This window comes from Carettochelys insculpta, chromosome 8, assembly GCF_033958435.1.
Source record: "Carettochelys insculpta isolate YL-2023 chromosome 8, ASM3395843v1, whole genome shotgun sequence".
Classification (NCBI taxonomy): Eukaryota; Metazoa; Chordata; order Testudines; family Carettochelyidae; genus Carettochelys; species Carettochelys insculpta.
Genome location: NC_134144.1, coordinates 2,327,779 through 2,347,799, shown reverse-complemented (window position 1 = coordinate 2,347,799; position 20,021 = coordinate 2,327,779). Strand labels below are relative to the sequence as shown.

At 42.3% G+C, this 20,021-nt stretch overlaps 1 protein-coding gene across 9 annotated transcripts in view; it reads left to right on the top strand.

Moving 5' to 3' along the window:
• HDAC4 (histone deacetylase 4) overlaps positions 1-20,021 on the top strand; it is a 325,988-nt gene that overhangs the window by 275,178 nt on the left and 30,789 nt on the right. For all 9 annotated transcript variants that reach the window (XM_075000715.1, XM_075000713.1, XM_075000714.1 and 6 more), the window contains exons 17-22: positions 252-298; positions 10,439-10,546; positions 11,025-11,080; positions 12,281-12,368; positions 13,836-13,955; positions 16,871-16,968. In XM_075000715.1, the coding sequence (XP_074856816.1) occupies positions 252-298; positions 10,439-10,546; positions 11,025-11,080; positions 12,281-12,368; positions 13,836-13,955; positions 16,871-16,968 (517 nt within the window). The remainder of the gene's footprint in view (positions 1-251; positions 299-10,438; positions 10,547-11,024; positions 11,081-12,280; positions 12,369-13,835; positions 13,956-16,870; positions 16,969-20,021) is intronic.

Genomic DNA, 20,021 nt, shown 5'->3' with positions numbered 1-20,021 from the left:
GCTGGTTAATTAAATGCACTAGTTATCTGAATGCCAGATAACTGGGCTTTTACTGTATGTGAGTATATAGTTTATACCATTGCATATGCACATGTTGAAATATTATCAGTGCATCCCTTTCCGTACACAGCCATAAAACCAAAGCATGTTACTGTGCTAGAAGAGGTTTCAGCATTACCATAAAAATCATCTCCAAAACTTGTGAGCTCTGCCGTTTTAATAATTTACTGCTCTTATTTTTTTTTCCACAGGTTCTGTAACATCAATGTTTGTCAGGCTCCCTTGTGGTGGTGTTGGAGTAAGTATTGTCTTTAATGAGTAAATAATGCCCTGTTTGTTCTCTGTGTCCCAATGGTAACACAAATTGTTGCCTTGCTTTCTCCTGAGCGGGTAATTGTTGCCAGATGTTATCCGTAAACAGTGTCCTTCAGTGATGTGGGATTGCAGCGACAACCTCACATGCACTGCTTCAAAAGCAGTGTGAGAGCTTTAACTATTTGGAACATGGAAATCTATTATGCATGCTTTGCCTCTGGCTCTTAGGCAGAGAAACCTCATTTCCCAAGCAGTGATGTTTAATGGCTTTGACTACATTTTTAAAATGTCCATCAACAACGTGCTGCAGATACAGAGAAAGCAAGATGTACTTTGTGTCATACAAACTGTGTAGGTGTCTTCATCTCTCTTGTTTATGCTTCAGCATTGCCCACACAATCTACAGGTGGAAAATGTTTTATTAAACCTGTGGTGATTGAAGGACAATATCTGGGGTGTTGGTGTAAACAGTAATTTGGTGGATTTAGTTCTGAGCTCTGCGACTGTTCTGGAGTGAAATGTCTTGCAAATTGCACTGCAGATGAGGATTGTAGTTTTCAGCATCCGGCATCCTTCAGTATTGGGGTGTAGAATGATAATTTCTGAATTATGGAAGAGGTGACTAAAATATATATCATGTAACAGCTGATCATAAGTTTTCAGCAGTCAAAATTATGTGTGAAAGGAATGTTTCCTGCTCCTATAATGTTAATGGATTCAGTGAGATGAAAATCTAAGTCTAGAGTTCTTTCAAGCCAATATTATTGCTATAAAGATTTCGCCATGAGTAACCATACAGAAAATCTGGAAGAAGAGATGGAAAAGAGAAACTGCAGTAAAAAGCATTGTTTGAAACCTTCCATTGGTAGTTGTTCTACATAATTATAGCTCGTGAGGTTGAATCTGGAGGTCTGGATTCTGTTATGGAAATGAAACAAAATTGTTTTCTTCCTGAGTCTTTGCAAAATTGCTCCTTTGAAAATTATCCTGTCAAAAAAAAATCGGCATTTATTCATGCCATCACCATTACCATTGAGCACTCTTAGCAATATTTTATTTTGTATTGTAAATATACTGCAGTCTCCTAATGCATGGCAAATTTTTGGCTGCACTTGAAAAGGTTTGGATTTACTCTGCCCTGCAGCCAGGCGTGCCATTCAAAGAAAAAAAAAATCATTTGCAAATGGAAAATGAATGGTACTGAGTAGAAGCAGCAAAGGGGCTGAATACAGAAGGAATTAAGCTCTGAAACAAAAGAAAATCCATAATGTTGATGCTACAGAAATTAGTGTGTGTGCCATATTTGTTCTCACATAGTTAATGCCCTGGTGCTAGTTTTCTCAGTATCTCTTTATATCTGTTTGATATTTCAGACATACTGATGGTACCATTGTATAGAGCCATTGCCCCTGATATGTGTATTTGCTTTAATAGTTCTTTCTCAACAGGAAGCTGACATCTAAGATTATGCTTTAAAAAAATATCCCTTTCTGCGTTAATTAGTCTATTGTTTGGGTAGCTTTGCCATTTGCTTTCTTAGTAAAGAAAAATATGCTAATCTTTTCTCCAATATGAATTTCCTTTAGATTATTACATATATGGCAGCAATCCATTTGTTCGTGGCAGAAAGGTCTGTAATAGAACCATTAGCAACTGTTTGCCCAAAAGATGGGGTATTTTCTGATATAAGTAGAAGACTTTCTGAGGTCCATGAGGAGAAGTCTAGCTTCTCGGTGCAAGATGTATAGCTGTGCTTCAGTTTACTAAAGGGAAAAAAAAACAAGTCTCTAGTATGCAGGTTCTGGAAAGGATGTTGTTGACTATTGTTGTATGACACAGTTGTAGCTGTGTAAGTCACTGGCTTTTAGCAGAACAAGGCGGGTCTGGTCCACCTTGCTTTTTGCAGGGAAGCTGGGAGTTTCTTTCCTAGACCTGAAGAAGAGCTCTGTGTGGCTCAAAAGCTTGTCTCTGTCACCACCAGAAATCAATCCACTAAAAGAGATCACCTCGCCCATCTTGTCTCTTTAGTTATTAGCTGTAGTTGGCTGAGGCTCATTGTCATAAGAAGTAGTGCAGGAGCATTTCAGCTCAGGATACAGTCTGGTAAGTAGAACTTCAAATGATATGAATGCCAGTGTTACGTTCTGACCAGTCAAATGGACAGCATGTGAAATGGGAAGTGAACAGTCAGGCAACAGTGGAAACCAAAAAAAAAAGACAAATTCTGCACTGTGTCCATTTTGCATCTTACAGGTTGGTGCATTTGGGCTGCCTGTCCTTATACCTGTCAGCTAGGAGGCTTTTGAGATTCACAGGTGAAGTTGTGAGCCCCAGCTGCCAACCCAAGACAGCTAGATCAGGAGCAACACTGGGGCATGCGCTGCTTTCCTGAAATGCAAGGGTGCTGTTTTCACCCCCAGCCAGGAAGGCAGCACTTCCCCCCTTCTGTCAGAAGGGGGGGACACACACACGTATGTACGTACGTACGTATGTACGTTCTAGCCAGAGAGGAAGGGGGACACTGTTACTCAGACCCAGGAAAGGGCTGGTCTGCAAGGACATTACCTATCTGTTTCTGCAACCTGGCTGGGGGTGTGAACGGCTGGAACTAGAGCTGAATCTTGTTCAGAGTTACGAATGTTGCAGAGGTATGGACAATCTCCATTCCCAAAGTGTCAGTAACTGTGAGGTTTGTCTGTATGTGCAGTAATGTGTGTCGAACTAAATGACTTTTCTCTGTTTTGGTAAATGTTTTGTTCTGATTTCCAGGCAGAGAAAACAATTTTATAGAATATTTTCCTGACTCTGTTTTTAAATTCAGCTGCCAGTGTAAAGTCATTAGTATTGACAAAAATCAGTATAGAAAATTGATTTTTGAAGCATAAGTCAATATTTAAAAACTTTCATTAAAAGAAAATTACCAGGAAATTATTAGAGTTTAGTGCTAAACTGAAAGTTCGTTATTAAGTAACTATCTCTACTAAATTTGGGTAATTACCATCTGTTTAAAAAAATTATGCATGCATTTTCACTCTGCAGTGTTATTCGCAATGGTTTAGGATGAATACTGTAAGTGAGTTGAGTAGTTAAACATCTGCTGTGTTCTGCCTTAGAGGTGGGTGCTTTTCAGTGACGGATGGATCAGCAATGTACAGACATAAGGCTAAATTGATTTAGCTTAGAGCAGGTGCAGGTGCACTCGTTCAACACCAGTTCTAACTCCCTTTTTCAGCTTCTTACAATTTCCTCAAACAGCAGAGATACCTATGTATTCAGACCCTCTGTATCCATGAGAGAAATGTGGGATTTGCCTCTCCACCCAGATTGCCATGAAGGCTTCTGGGCTTTTTAAATAAAGAAATGAAATGGTGCAACTCCAGGTATGCTGTCTGCCACTGCAGCTGTAGAACGGAGTCTTCCCAACAGCAGTACTAAAGCATGTATGCTTTGACATTGGCTGGTATGTCTCACTGAGAGAGCACTGGTATGGCTCTGCTCAGAAATCATCTGTTGACGTGCCTGGACAGGAAGGGTCTGGTGAAATGGCAACTGGTATAATTTCTGCTTGCCGTGAGAAAAGATAACTGGGGAGGTTGTGACAAGGTGAGTGTGGTACAAGCCTCAGGTTCTGTGTTCCTAAGTCAGTCTGTCTATGAAACTCCTGATTAGTGTCTATTTGGTGATGAAAGATCAAGAACACAGTCCTGAACGATTGCTTGACTGCACTGAGGCCTCTGGTGGTCTCCCTTTCCTGTGAGGAAGGTACCTGTGCAGGCATGTATTACACAGCCTTCAGTGTGGTGATGACACCAAGCTCTGTCTCCATCTTCTCTGACCTCAGCGGGACCATTCATAGCTGGCTCTGATCAGGGTTTGAATGAGAACTAGAGGTCTGAGATTCAACGCATGCAGGGCTGTGACAACAGTGGCAGAACATTTGGGAGGCAAAATGGCAGTAGCCATCGTTAAGGAAGTGTGCCCAGTACTTTATAACACGGGCTCACAATTTGAGGGTTGCGTTATACTCACTGTTGCTCCGAAAAGCCCAGGTAATGTCCCAGAATACTTAAATAAGTCTTCCCATTTGGCTTAGATCTGTGCCTTTGTCATTCCGAGGTTGGACTACTGCAGTGACTGTACATAGCGCAACACAATGAGACAACCAAGGAACTTAACCTAGTGCAGAAAAAAGTGTGTGTGTGTGTGTGTGTCTTCATCAACAGGTGTTTTCATACTGAGCACATTACGTTGGTGAGCTGTACTGGGCAGGGGCTGATGATTAGTTTCCTGGTGGAAATTAAGGACTTAGCTGAGAGCCATACGACCCCAAGTAATTAGCTTCTTTCCATATCAGTTGTGATCAGTAGAGATGTGAGTTCTATCTCCGTGGACCTCATTGCAGGACCCTCGTCAGAAAACTTATAAGTATAACACTAAGTCTTGCATTAACCCCACTTAGGAATAGAGCTCAGACATTGTATCCATCAGCTCTCTGTCCGTGGGAGGGGTGAAGTCCCAAGGCATGGAAGGAGATCCCAGAAACATTCCAGACTACTGAAAGCTTGACTTCAGTTCACGCTCACCAACTTCATGTCCTATCCTCCTGTTTTTTCCTAACCTATTGGGCATTCGCGCAAGGGGGTTGCAGCAAAATGTGGTATGATTGTGATTCTAAAAATAAAGCAAACTGCTTTTGGAACTTCATATTTATTGCTGTGTTGTGAGAATGTTTTTATAGCATCCAAAGAGATGTTAACATCAGCAGAGATTTTATGTTAATTTCTTTTTTCTTCTGTAATTTTTACATAAAAATCAGACAGGATTGTCTCCTGGTGTCAGATCATTCCTTTTTTCTTCAAAAGATGCTCACTCCTTCCTTCGCTGAAAGCTGGGACTGGTGGCTGCAAACAAACGTGGTGTGATTGTGCGAAACTTGACCACACCTATGATAAGTGGTTATCCAATTAATTAAAATCTTGCTGGATTACAGAAGTTGCCAGATGAGAGTTGTAGATTGGAGACGTTCAACTTGTATTTCTTTGTTATTTTTACAACATTTATATAGTGTTCATATTTCAATAAACGTCTTATTAATGGAAGTGTTAAAAGGGAATATGTGAAGAAATGAAAAAAGGAAGAAGTACAAATATAATTTATCCTCTTAAAATCTTTGGATCACTTCTGGAAAAGCAAAGACTCAGCATTCCAAAGCCAGGGGAATGAACTACTGTAAAGTTGTCTCCCAATCCAGCGAAACCCTCATCAACTTTTCTCATTATTCAGTTGTCTTGTAACAAAAAGCTGTCACATCATAACTGACAAAACAAGCCTCTTTAAGGCTGCAAAGTCTGATCTCAGAAGGGAAAAAAGCACAGAAGCAGTGATAAGAGCAGATGTGAGCACTGATTTTAAACAGGACATTATTCCTACTGGTCCGGGTCACTGTAGTGCAGAACACTTAGAGAGGACCTGTTACTTTTTTCCCTTCCATACTCCAAGTTCATCACTCTTTTCTTAATGTACCGTAAGTGTGGGTAACCATCAGAGTGTAAGTACTGTGATGGCAGGTGAGCAGAGACTCGCCAAGCCCCTAGGCAAAGTGGGAGAGGGCCTCTGCGCTCTAGGAAAGGGCAGGATCTCGGAAGGGATGGGGCCAGGGCAGCCAGCCCTCCACACCGCCTGGGCCGCCCTCCCCACTCCAGTGCTATAAGTAGTGTGCTGTCAGCAATTCAAAGGACTTGGGGCTCCAGCTGTTGCTTCAGTTCCCTTTCAATCACTGGGCCCTGAGCCAATTGCGCCACCCTTCCCGCCACCCCACCCCACCCCCCGCATCAGCAGTCATGTGTGAATGAGGTATGCTCCCTGCCAAGGGGCTGCCTCATGATTACCCTGGGGATTAGCTCTTCACAGATCTCACTCCCTGCTTCTGCCCATTCATTATCTGCCCAGCTTCCCTTCTGTGATATATCAGAGACTCTCCATACCAGCAGTCTTTCCCTGATGGTTCCCCTTCTCCAGTGGCTAGTGGAGCAAGCCAGGACCACCCACTACACAGGTTCTAGTTTGGGAACCCCAGCGCTAGCAATGTGACCTGCTTACTCCCAGACCATGTTGTTCATCCCTTGGACTCCTTCCTACTTCTCAGCTCCACCTTCTGGCCAGCCCCCTACCCCGCAACCTCTTCTGGGTTTACCAGCCCCAACTTCCTCCTTCCAGCGAGTAACTGGGACAACGGGAGATTGCAAACGCACCTCCCTTCTCTCCGCTTCTCAGCAGCCTTTTTCTGCTGCCAACTTCTAGCTTTATATGAGCCCTTCTTTTTCATTCACTGCTGGACTTCATCTGCTGTCAGTCCTTCTCCAGGTACAGCCTGTCAGGTTAATTATCCTAATTTACTGTCTCTACAAGGTGAGGAGTAAATACCCCATCACAGGTATACTCATTAAAAATTATTCCAGTGCTTCATGTGTATCATCCCTGTTTCAGTAAGTCAAATGAACTCCGGTTACAAGATCTAATGTTACTGTCTAAGACTTTTTGTACCAACCAAAGCTTTATCTCTTGTCACTGCACGCTTAAGGGAGTTTATTCATTTGTATTGATAGTGTGTTGATTTTTTTTCTTGGAAAGATAACTGTTTTTAATTCAATTGCAAGATCTCAGAATGTGACATTTCTTCAGAGCTGGAAGCATATTTACCTATGGGCTCATTCAACACCTAGCACAAGTCTGAATCCTGGCTCTAAACAGCAAAACACAAAACAGAGGAGAAGAACATAAGTTAGAAACAAATAATTGACAAGTGTGATTTGAAGTCTGAAATAGCTGATGTAAGTGATGTATTATAGGACTGAGGAATACAGTGAAGTGAAGACATCTTACCAGCAGCTTACCAGGGTGTCACCAACTGTTTTGGTCAGATCTCTCTATGATAAGAGGATGGGAGTCCCTCAGTTTCTCTCCATCTCTGGTGCAGAGCCTGGAATGATAATTTTCTCCTTTGTCCTTTTATTGAAGTGCCTTTCTGAACATGTTTTGGTTTCTGGCTCACAAAAGGAGCCTGGAAAATTAAACTTTAAAAATGCCCTTAAGTAAAATACAGAATGAAATTATTTATGAATAGTTGATAACACCAAGTGTTAGTTAGCACAGTGCAACCTGTTGTCTCTTGATTTATCTAATGTTTTTAAAACAGACTGCACAAGAGTCAGAGAACCCTGTGTTCTGACCCCCATACGTATCGTTTTTTAGAAAAGTCTGTGTCAAACTTCTGACCCTCACACTGCCCATGCTTCTCTGCCAACAAATTTGGGGAACAGCAACAGCGGCAAATTTAAGGGGGGTTTGGGTAGGTCCAAATCCTACTCCTGCAAATTTAGTTCTCAAGAAGTGCGATGAGCAGAACAATTGCTCCAGAGCCAACAACAGCAGGTTCAAAGAAGCAAGGCAGTCCCCCTGCTCCTGCTACGAGAATATCATCCAATCAGAGAGAAACCCAACCGTGTATCGCTAAAGAGCAAGGAGTATGCTTCTCCTTAAAGTCCTTCCAGACAATAGGGTTGATGTCCAGTCCCATCAGCAGCTTCTGTCATGGCCACAACACTAGAGAATTTATAGGGAGGGAAGGAGGAAAGAACAAATATTTTCTGCTCAGTAAATCCAGAAGGCCAAATGGGTGAACAGCAGTTCATACAGTAATAGCGGCAAGTTCAGAATAGGAGGAGTCCAGATCATGGCTGCACTAATTTGTCATCACAGTACAGTAAACCCTCAAGTTACATGGGGGTTGCGTTTCTGCAACCCCTGCATAACTCAAATTCTCATGCAAGTCAAGGGGAGATGGGAACCAGGCTGCAGCCTGGTTCCCGGCTCCCCTGGACTTGCAGGAGCCAGGAAACTGACCAGCCTTGTTGGTCTGGTCAGATTCCCAGAGTGGGCAGCTCCCAGGGGTTGGCCTGGTTCGTGTTTCCCTTCTGCTTGCAGAGAGAGGAAACTGAGCAGGGCAGCAGCCTTGGTCAGTTTCCTGACTCCAGCCAGTGGAAGGTAGCCAGAAAGGGGAAGCCTGGCTCCCTGCTGCCGTTTCCTTCTTGGAGCCAGGAAACTAACCAGGGCTGCTGCCCTGCTCAGTTTCCCCTCTCTGCAATTGGAGGAGAGCTGGGAGTCAGGCTACTGCCTGGTTCCCAGCTCCCTGCCACTTCGGACTGGGAAATCCCTCCTGTCAGGGGCAGCAGCCTGAACGGTAGCACTCTGAAGCAGACAGTTTTAAGTAACAGACTCCATCAGTTATCTGAGAATCCGAAGTTGCGCTGGCTCAGGGAAGAAGCTGAGGCCACAGGAGGGCTGATAGACATTCTCTATGGCCGTGTCTACCTTACAGCGATCTTTTGAAAGACGATCTTCTGGAAGATACTTCGAAAGAGCTTGGCCACATGCCAAAAAAGTAGATCGAAAGATCGATCTGCTCTTTCAAAAGAATGGACCAATGATTGAAAAATCTGGCACCACGAGGACTGCTCTTTTGCAAAAAGGGCCTGGGGAGCATCTACACGTGTTTTTTTCAAAAGAAACTTTTGAAAGGAGGCGCTTTTCCTGATCCAGGAATGGAAGAGGGCTTCTGGAAGAAAAGCAGCGCTCTTTCAATTTCAGATCAAAAGAGCTCATTTTGTGTGTAGACATGCCGCATAACCTTTTGAAAAAGGGGTGGATTTTCCAAAAGAACTTGCCAGTGGAGATGCAGCCTATATGTGGGGAGCCACCACCTGTCTGTATTGTTATAAATATTAACTTCGTATCATCACCATTCAGAGTGACTGGGAGAAAGAGACCATAATGACTTTGGGTTCAGATAAAAGGCACTAGAGAGCTAAGCATCAGCATAGTGACAGCACTGCTGCCCCAAAACATCTTGTCTATCTGCAATGGCATCACACAAACATGGGGTCCCAGGAGGTTGCTGAAACCAGGTGGTTCTTGCTATCGGTGTCCAAAAGGGACTTCCTCAACTCGGGTCTCACATAATCACTGCTTGTTTCAGTATGGCAGGCAACTCGCCCTCATGACAGGAGCCAGTATCAATCTTTGTTGATTATGGTTTTAGTCAGCTGTGAAAAAAGTAGATCCATCATTAGAGGCTTAAATAACATGTTAGAGTAGCACTGTCCAGATCTGTCTTGGGATAGTCCTGTGTCAGTGTAAGCGTACGGGCTAGATAACTTTTTGGGGTTGGTTACAGCCCTGTAGTTCTATGTTTCTGTGATCTCACTTTCACTTAAATATGTCAAAAGCTCTGCAAGTGAATTTGGCGGAAAAAGAAGCAATGCAGAGGCTCATTTTGTCAGTCTCTTGCTGATATTGTTCCCACAAAATGGTCTGTTAAGATCAGATCCATTCAGTCTTATCGAGAAATTCTTACAGTTCTTTATATCAACACACACGCTCACAAATATTTGGTTTTTAAACTAAAAGTCCACAGTTAACATCTCTCTGTTGAAGGGCCATTCTAAATCTATGGTAGCTAAAATTTGTTTTCTGATTCTCTAATGGAGTAATGTTAGTATAAATCGATCCAAAATAGATTTGGCAGGTATTTAGAGAACTGATTATTCTTCAACATCATTCTTTATTGATTTATTCCCTCTTTGTTAGGTTTTTGTTTTGTTTTTTATTTTGGTTTTGAATCAGTTTTTAGTCCAGTGGTCCAAAAAAATTGACAATGTGGTAACAAGATTAGCTGGAAATCCGTGTTCTTTTATGCTGAATGGGATCAAACTCCTCTCCTTCCTAATCCCTGAACACCACAGAGCAACACAAATGACTTTCTGTCAATGGTGTTGGTATGAATTTATTGTCATTAGCTCCAATGTAGATGTCAGAGTCCCCCTGTTTTTACACAGGAGAAGAAGTGTACCACCATCTGAGCACTGTGATACTAGACACTAGTACCATGGCTTTTATGTGTGCGTATGTAAGGCCAAAGTGGTTCCAGCCCTTAACGTGTAGTTGGGATGATCAGTATAGATTATGGGTATTTTGTGTGTTTCAGTAGTTTGTAAATCCAGGGAGTCCAACTGCAGTCTAGTCTCATTGTTTCTGAAAACTGAATTTCTACATCTGTTTTTGTTAGGTTGACAGTGACACAATTTGGAATGAAGTTCATTCATCTGGTGCTGCTCGCCTGGCTGTGGGCTGTGTCGTTGAACTTGTTTTTAAAGTGGCCACAGGAGAATTGAAGGTTGGTCTAATAATAACACTTTGGTCTGTGCAGAAATCACTGGGTAAGATTTATGGCTCGTGTTACACAGGAACCCAGACCGGAAGATGGTAATGATCCCTTCTTGTCTTAATGGGTGTGAGCCTTATGGATATCGGCAAGTGAGCAAAAACTTTACTAAGCTTTAAGGATGGCTTTTACAAAACACATCAAAACCTCAGATAAGATCCTGAGGCCACTTATGTCTGTGGGCATTTTGCAATTGACTTCAATTCCAAGTCTGCTCTACCCGAAGTTCTCAGTTAAGAAAAATGTTGACACATTTTTCACAGGGTTTGAGTGGAGGCCATGACTTCTTGCTGAGTGATCAAGAACTATTGAACAATTACAAAACTGAATTAAAAGCTCTGACTGTGGCTTTTGATCATGTTCTAAGAGATACCAGTGTTCTCTTGTGTTTTGATCTCCCCTCTGTTTTCTTGTTTGGTTTTATGTATAGAATGGATTTGCTGTTGTTCGACCTCCAGGTCATCATGCCGAAGAAAGTACGCCCATGTAAGTATGTGTATGCTTTAATTGGTTTGCTTCAGTGTTTATAGCCACTAAGTAAGAGAATTATTTACATGGTCTGAAGCTGGAAGGTAGAAAATTAATTTTTGGTTTATTGTAGATTTTCCTGGAGAGAGAGGTATAACAGGCTATCGGATTCACAGCTGTTGTAGTGGTTTAGAAGCAGGAAAGTTTCCAGTCTGCTTTTTGGTGAATACAATCTGTTAGAATCATGCCTAGTGATTCTCTATTGTCAATATATAAAGCTGCATTGATCCCATCACTTTCATCTATTGTTCATTGGGCTAAAGAGCAGTTTCTGAGTTAGGTACACCATGGTTGTTTTCATGATGGAAAAACATTGATATGTCATGTACAGTAACATATCAGGCATAAAGTTTATATATGGAGACTATAACACCAAATTATGAAAAATATTATTTATTTATTACGAACTGGAAAATAAAGTCAAATATTTTGCTCATTTAGCCTTGCTGGGATTTTATTCCCCTAGAGTTGAAAGTGTTTTGGCCACATTGGGTTGGGTTGATTTCAACTCTGGTTCCCAAAAGGTAAGAGGGTAATAAGCCATATTAATGAGTGCATCTCTCTCAGTGCTGTGTGTAATTTGTTTCTTCAACTAGTACATTCCTGGCTTCATGACCAATACATAGTTCCCTTGATACATGGTTGGTGTGAGATGAGAAAGTATTTACCACTGAATTTAAATTAGCAGAGTGCTTTGAAGCTTCTTTGGTCTGGTCCCCTGTGTTTCAGATGATTTCATGTGTATCGCCAAAATCCCCTTTTTTCTTTGACTGCTCCTGTGTTCCAATAAATTGAGTGGGAGCCCTAAAACTTTTAAAATCACAGCAGTGCAACAGTTAACTGGTAAGCTTATCAGTAAGCAGGAGACTTATAGGTTAACCAGCCCTAGCCAGTTTATTCACCAGCTGGAGTAGCCCTGGCCCTGGAGGAGTCAGCAAGACAACCACAGCTGCAGTGGGGTCATCAATGGAACCTTACAGCCAGGACCAGGTCACTGAGTCACCTGCGCGTGGGTGTCTCGTGTGTGTGTGTAATTGAGCTCAAATGTATCTGTTAGGGAGGAAGCAAAAGAGAGAGAGAGAGAGAGAGTGTGTGTGGATCAATGCAAACCAGTAATTAGTACCTCTTTTGTCCCTCTCTCCCCCTCATTACCTCCAGGGGTTTCTGCTATTTTAACTCCGTGGCAATCGCAGCCAAGCTTCTCCAGCAGAGACTCAACGTTAGCAAAATCCTTATAGTGGACTGGGTGAGTAAACATTAATTCCCACCAAAGTAACAATGGAAGCTCTGTCAGAGCCCTTATTCAGCATTTAGCGAGCAAACTCTGGCTATAGAAGCTCAGAACTGAAATCCACTTTAAAATGATTTATATCCAATACACATTTTAAGGGCAACATCAAGATTTAAAGTCACCGCGCTAAACTTCTGAGCCTATTTTTTCCATTCTTCCCATTCTGGTCCTGAGGAAGCTGACCGCCCTCCAAAACAAAGCCTGTAATACAGATCAGATCCAAACTTCAAGAAGGAAAGCTGTGCCAGGTGCCGGTTAAGATTACTGGTCATGATCATTATGTCCAGCCCAACTCTGTTCTCCTGAGCTGAAAAAGTATTGAAACAGCCAGTCTGCTGAACTGGCGTGCCTCAAGCAGCTTTCCAGACAGTTTCAGTGAGCTGCTTGAGGAACAGTACAACACTATTCACATTTATGCAACCCAGGTGCACGAGTGGGTCACTCAACCAAAGACACTTACTTGTTCACAGACTTGCAGCATTCCTTTTGGAAGCCCAATTGCTCTCTCAGGATCACAATGTGATTCATTCATCTAGATAAGTTTAAAAAAAATCAGGACAGTTTTCTGTGCTGGATCTTATCACTTTACCTGAGTTCACGTTACTCCTCAGTGACTAATTTTTGTAGCAGAAATTAAAAAACAATTGTGAGAAATATCCCCTCTTGTAAGCTGTATTGGTTCAATAATACCAGGGCGTTTGGGGAGGTGGCCTGTTTGGTTGTGATCGTTACATTTTGTTTTATTTGTATTGCTGTTACATTCCACTCACAAGGCTCATTCCTGCAGAGAGCTTAAACAGGTGTTCGGCTTGCAGACAGCCTGGCTGGTCAGACCTGTGCTAAGTAACATAGCTCCTCTCAGTTCTTTCCAAGAAAAGATCTTGGTTTCACTCAGGTGTATAATTGAAGTTTAATTTTTTTTCTTTAACTTTTTTTGTCTTACCCTCTTAACGTTGACTTGAACTGTCAATGGAATCTTGGTTTTGCAAACCAGTTGTAGTCAAATCCCATTTCTTGATGGGGATGGCGAAGGATGGAGAATCTTGTAACACAAGTGGTGTGGATGAAAAATAAGTGAATATCACTTCATATACCAATATTGTTGTTACATGGGAAATTACAGTGATTTGAAGGACAAGAAGAAAGCAATGCATTGCACCTTGCTGCCTCTTTTTGCACCATACCAGCTTCAGTTTTGTGATGTTGATTGAACGAACTCATCAGTTTCATTAATTCCGTGTTCTCCAGTAAAGTAAATGTTCTACTATATAACAAAAAGCTAGTTGTAGTATGGTGTGGATCCATTCTAGTTTTCAGTAAATGACTTCACTTTGATTTAAAAAAACTCAGCCTGATGTTTTTCATCTGGACTGTTCCAAGTGTACTAACCCTCCTTCTCTAATACAATCTCTGTCCCTGAAGGATGTGCACCATGGAAATGGTACTCAGCAGGCTTTCTACAGTGATCCTAATGTTCTTTATATTTCCCTACATCGTTATGATGATGGGAACTTCTTCCCTGGCAGTGGAGCTCCTGATGAGGTAAGAGCATTAACAAACAGGATAACCACCTTCCGTGTAATTACTTGGATAGTCATCCAGGAATTATTTTGGTAGAATCTGCTGTTGGTCAGGAGTGAGATGCATTGACAAAACTGGAGGGACCCCCCCGTTGGTCAAGAAGTGCAATGACAGGGTACTGTAGGAAAGCTTGTATTGCCCCTGCCCAGGTGTGTACCTATTGGAATGTCTTGTAGAGCTCAGTGCCCATTTTTGTGTTTTTCCAAAGTCTTAGCAGTGCCATGAAATGTACATGTTTGCCTTGGCAAGGAAAAGAGACTCCTTGGTAGACCATCTTAGACAAAGGATCAGGATCAACATGATTAGTTTCTCTCATAAGTTGTTGGGTGTTTGTTCAGACCTCTTTGCTTGAGAAATTGAAGTCAGTTGTGCCAAACTGCATTTCTTTTCATTGGAGAACAAAACTTCATGACCACTTCCTATCTTCTAACAGCGATAGCTTTTTTTGAGGCAAAACAAGAAGAGCCGCCCCCGCCCCTGCCCCGCCCCACAGTTTTACAGTTACTGCGCTGTCTACACTAGACCTGAAAGTCAATCCTAGACATGCAATTGCAATGGCTTAGCTGGATCAACTTATCTAGGGTCAACTTACCCAGCTGTACTCACTGTCGAGACCTGATAGTTTGATTTTGCATGTCCCTATGAGGCACACGAAATTGAAACCCGGATGACTAACCCTGATTGGATTGACTCCCTGATAAGTGTAGATGTACCCTCTCTCTCACCTGGCATTGCTCTGTCTTTATTCAGGGGAGCAAGAGCTGCATTTAGGCCTGGCTTTTCCTGCATTCAGAGACTTGTATATTGGATTTTTCACAACAGATTAATTGGAATTGTTGGACAATGTCCAAAACACATTCTTAGAATTCCATAAACCTTTTTCAAACCAGGTATGTGATTTGGAATGGAAACGTTTTTCTGTGTGGACTTCCACCCTATGGACACACGCACATTCATTGTACTTTCAGTCCTATCCTGCAAGAATCTAGGCTGATGAATCTACTTTGAAAGCATACCTGTCAGCTATTTCTTCTTTCCATTGCTCATTTGGTTACAAAGGGTCTACTTTGGTTTGTGATGTCTGATTTTTCACAAGAAAACATAGCTGGCAAAAAAAAGGTCAATTTTGTTTTAAAATATCCATTACATTAGTTTGCCCATCTAATCAGTAAGCCAGAAGTCATTCTTTTCACAGAATCCTGTAACATGCTGATTCTTAACCTCACTGTTAGCTGACTTCATTACATCAGGCTGGATGTTCAATTTACTGCAGTGGGCTAACAGAAAATGTTTGCTGTTAACTCAGACTTTTATTTCAATTTGCTTGAAGCTTATTTATCTCTACTGCCTGATAAATGCTACACAGAACTTCAAATGAGTTCTATTTTGGGCATCTCTAAATGGACAGAAAAGAAAATAAGGTCATGAATTAACCCAACTTTGCTGTATTTAAATTAGGTAATTAGTAAAATCCACAATGACACCAGAGTTTTGACTAATATCTGTTTAAACAAAGCGGCTCCCTTCTACTGGCAATGTAGTTATAAAAATTATATATGTGAGTCAAAGAGCAATTAAAATATTTTAACCAATTTACTATATTTATTTTAAAATGTTGATAATTTTGAAAATACATAGAATTTCTTGCCCTCTCAATTACACCCTTTCAATTCTGCAAATTTTGATATTCCTTTCAAGCTTCTAAAGAATATAAGACACAACCTTGATTTATTATCTTGTTTGTGCATTGTCATCATAGGCAGTGACCAGAATCTTAACTGTTGCTGCAGGATGGACAAGGAATGCCAAATTCTAGGCTTCTGCTGCACATATATTCATGCTGAATCTTTAAAATTTAATAATGTAGTGATCAGTTTGTGAAAAAATGAGACTGGAAGGACATTCACTATTCATTACACTAGACAATGTAAAATATATGACATAAAATGGTAGTGTTTTCTAATACTCTTGCAGGAATATTCAAAAGCATAGTTCTGCCAAACAAAAATGTTAATATAGGAAATAGCAGAATATGTATAAAATTCTAAAGCGATGGATGGACAGAGAGACGGTGCTTTCTAGATCCTGATATTTACAATACGGGAGTCAAATAAAAGTTTGAATCCAAAATCTGTAATCTCTCCAAAGGGTAGAGCTATTCATGGAGTTGTGTATATACCACCTGTAAATTGAACCTCTAGATAAGTTGTATGTGGGTAGCGACAGGATGCCAGCACTTTACTTTAGATGTGATATAGGAAGGATGTTCACATTTTTCTTCCAATTAATTACTGTAAATGTGTGTTTATTTTCTAGCCGTCACAGCTTTATAAAAATACACAGAGTGATAATTTTCACTTTAACTATTTATTGCAAGTCATATTTTTCCCCAGCAGAGGGGGCCCTCAATCTGAATAACTTGCACTTGTCGCTGAGTGAAGAATAAAGGAGGAGTATAAAGTACACTTCTGAATTTGGTGAAGAAGCTGAAGATTAATGATAAAAACTGTTCTATAAACAGGGCAGTTGATCCATTTGAGAATGGAAAAGGCACTGGTTTGTTAATGCTAGGACTCCAGGCTTAGATAACATGCAGCTGTTGGGTCTCAGGACACCACTGCTCTAATATTTTCATGGGCACCACTTTCTCAGAGTCTTGAGCCCTTATCAGAATGGGAAAGCTTTAGCTGCTTCCCTTTGTGGAGCAATAAAGATCTAGGAAAACCAAGCAACCCACCAGTGCAAGCTAAATAAATCCATGTGAGCACAGCAAACCAAAAGAATTTAAAGAAATTGCGAAGATGTATTGCCCGTGTCATTAGCATTTCCTTGAATTTAACATGTTACATATGTCCCTCCTTCATCACTTTTCTCAGGTCGGCACAGGACCAGGTGTTGGTTTCAACGTTAACATGGCGTTTACTGGAGGTCTGGATCCACCAATGGGAGATGCGGAATATTTGACTGCCTTCAGGTAACATTCAAACCTTCCTTTCACAAAACCCCTCCTGGCCGAAGTCAGCTCTGTCTGCAGTGAAATCTCTCTTCTCCTCTGCTACTTTTATTTTCTTATTGGTAAACTCAAACCAGGATGGCATTTGCTTGAGTGCTCTGTGACCGACAGCCAATGCAAAGAAAGCAGAGAGAGATGGGTCTAGCTGTAGCAGTGGGTCTGTTACTAAGGTACCAGACAACGCTGTCAAATTCGCTGTCCAGCCAAACTTCTGCTGGGCTGGTGTGTAAAATTGTGGTAAATTTTAATGACTAAGCTCATCTCTGGTTCTCTGTCACGGACAAGTTGCTCTAAAGGGAGATGGGCCCAGAATGGCTTTTTGCCTAGTCATTCCAAATGGAATTTCTGAGATGCAGTTAACCCAAGACATGACTTCACGCTGCCGAGACGGTCACAATCTGGGGGGTTATTCCAGCTCAGTCTGATCAGCTGTAGTTCCTTCTCTGGGCATGGGAAAATTAATCATGCAGCTCCCACAACACTGGCACTCCTCCCCTAACCTCCTCATCTCTTGCAGCTGGAGTTGGCAGGGTAGAGGAGCAGCGTTAGAAGTGATTTGAGGGACAGGGCATGTGGGCGACAGCAAGCACAGAAACGGGAATGCTGAGTGGTGCCCCCCACGTGGTCACCGTTTCAGGGCTATATCCCATTTTGTGACACTCAGAATTACTCTGCCACTCTCGGTGCTGATGTTTTGCTTTCCCTTATGCTGGTGCCTGGCTGTTTTCATCCAATGTTTGTTCTTGGTACTTAAGTTCATGTTGCCACTTTCTGATGTGTCACCTCAGCCAACCTGCTCCTTTGACTCACCTCCTTCTGACAAATGTGGACCAATGTGGTGTCCATCATATTCATCCCCTTCCATTCAGCCAAATCTAATGCATTTTGACTCCCCTCTGGATTGAGAAGGCCGTGGCTGGATGGGATGTGGGCATGGTGCAGAGAATTGCTCTCTACGGCTCTCACCCTTGCCAGGCCCGTGTTGAGTCTCTTAACTAGAGGAATGTTCCATGCCTTTATTTTGAGTAGTCCCTGGGGACCAACCAAATTTGGGCCACCTTTGTGCCGTACGGCAAAAAGAGTCCAGATCCTGCCTCAGAGAGCAGAGACTTTTCAAACCCCTTCAAATTGAGCCAGGGTTAGTTACTGCTCTCCACTCAGTAGCTGAAGACCAACTTCATAATACCTTGGGAGCGCCATGAGTTTAAAATCACAGAGTTTTCCAACTTCCTTTCATTCTTCATAGAATTATAGGGCTGGAAGAGACCTCAGGGGTCATTTAGCCCAACCACTGCTCAAAGCAGGAGCAACCCCAACTAAATCATCGCAGGCAGGGCTTTCTCAAGGTGGGCCTTAGGAACCATCAAGGATGGAGATTCTATCATCTCCATAGGCAACTCATTCCAGTGCTTCACCACTCTCCTAGTGAAAGTGTTTTTCCTAATTTCAAGCCTCAACCTCCCCTGCTGCAACTTGAGACCATTGTTTCTTGTTCTGTCCTCTGCCACCGCTGAGAATAGACTGACTCCGTCCTCTCTGGAACTCCACTTCAGGTAGTTGAAGGCTGCTATCACTACTAGGCTGCTATCCCCCTAACTCTTCTCTTCAGCACATTAAATACATCCAGATCCCTCAGTCTCTCCTCAGAAGTCATGTGCTGTAGCCCCCTCGAGTTGGTCAGACATGACTTGCCCTGGCTGAATCCATGCTGACTGTTTCTGATCAACTTCCTCTTCTCCAAGTGCTTCAAAATGGATTCTTTTATCACCTGCCCCCTGATTTTTAACAGGTCTTGAGGTGAGGCTGACCAATCTATAGTTCCCCAGATTATCCTTGTTCCCTTTTTTGGAGATGGGCAAAATGTTTGCCTTTTCCCAATCTTCCAGGACTTCCCATGATCATCGCCATTTTTCACAATGGCTAATGGCTCTACAATCACATCAGCCAACTCCCTTTTAATACACTTGGATATGTCCAGCTTTTCTAAACAGACCTTAACCTGTTCTTTCACCACTGAGGAGCTGACCTTGTCTCTGAAGACTGAAGCAAAAGAAGCATTGAGTTCTTCAGCTTTTTCCATCTCATCTGTCACTAAGTTTCCTTGCCCATTCATTAAGGGTCCCAAACTTTCCCTGACCACATTGTTGTCACTAATATACCTGTAGCAACAAAACAGCTTATGTTTTACATCCCTTGCTGGTGGCAACTCTGGTTGCTCTTTGGGCTTCCCTCTTACACCCCCGCATGCTCAAACAATATCGTTATATTCCTCCCTGATTATGTGTCCAAATTTTCACTCTTTATAAACTTCCTTTTTGTTGTCAAGCTCACTGAGATTTGTCTCCTAAGCCAAGGTGTTTACCTGCCATATATGGTATTCTTTCTGCACACTAAGATGATTGGTTCCTGCACCCTCTGTAAGACTTCTTCAAAATACAGCCAAATCTTCTGGACTCCTTTCCCCTCCTGTTGGCCTCCCCAGAGAGCCTACCAATCAGTTCCCGGAATGAGTCAGTCTGCTTTGCATATGTCCAGGGTCTGTATTCTGCTTCTCTCCTGTTCCTTTTGTCAAGATCCTGAGCTTATCAGTCTCCTGCATGGTGCTGCCCAGGTTGCCACCTACTTCTGCTTCTCCTACTAATCCTTACTTGTGAGTTCGTGAGCAGGCTCCTCTTTTCCATTCCCACCAGTCCCATCTTCACCCACAGTCATGCGAAAAAAACAGAAAGACGGGTGAGTCCCCATCAGTCAGCCATGTTTGGGGGTCAATACCCACCTTACCCATGAAAATGTCTTTTGTAGCTCTCCTCCAGTGTCACTATAGGGTCACTGCACTGTGGTCAGTCTCGCTGCTCTCATGGCATGAGACAGGCAGACAGAATTAACTATACTGACACCAGTCTTGTGATACAGCAGAAAACCGCATCTGCAGGCTATTGTGTGGAGTGTGATTTTGAAAACGTCTCTCTCAACTGCCTGGGGTTTTTCTGTAACTTCTGGAAGCAGTTCTTGTG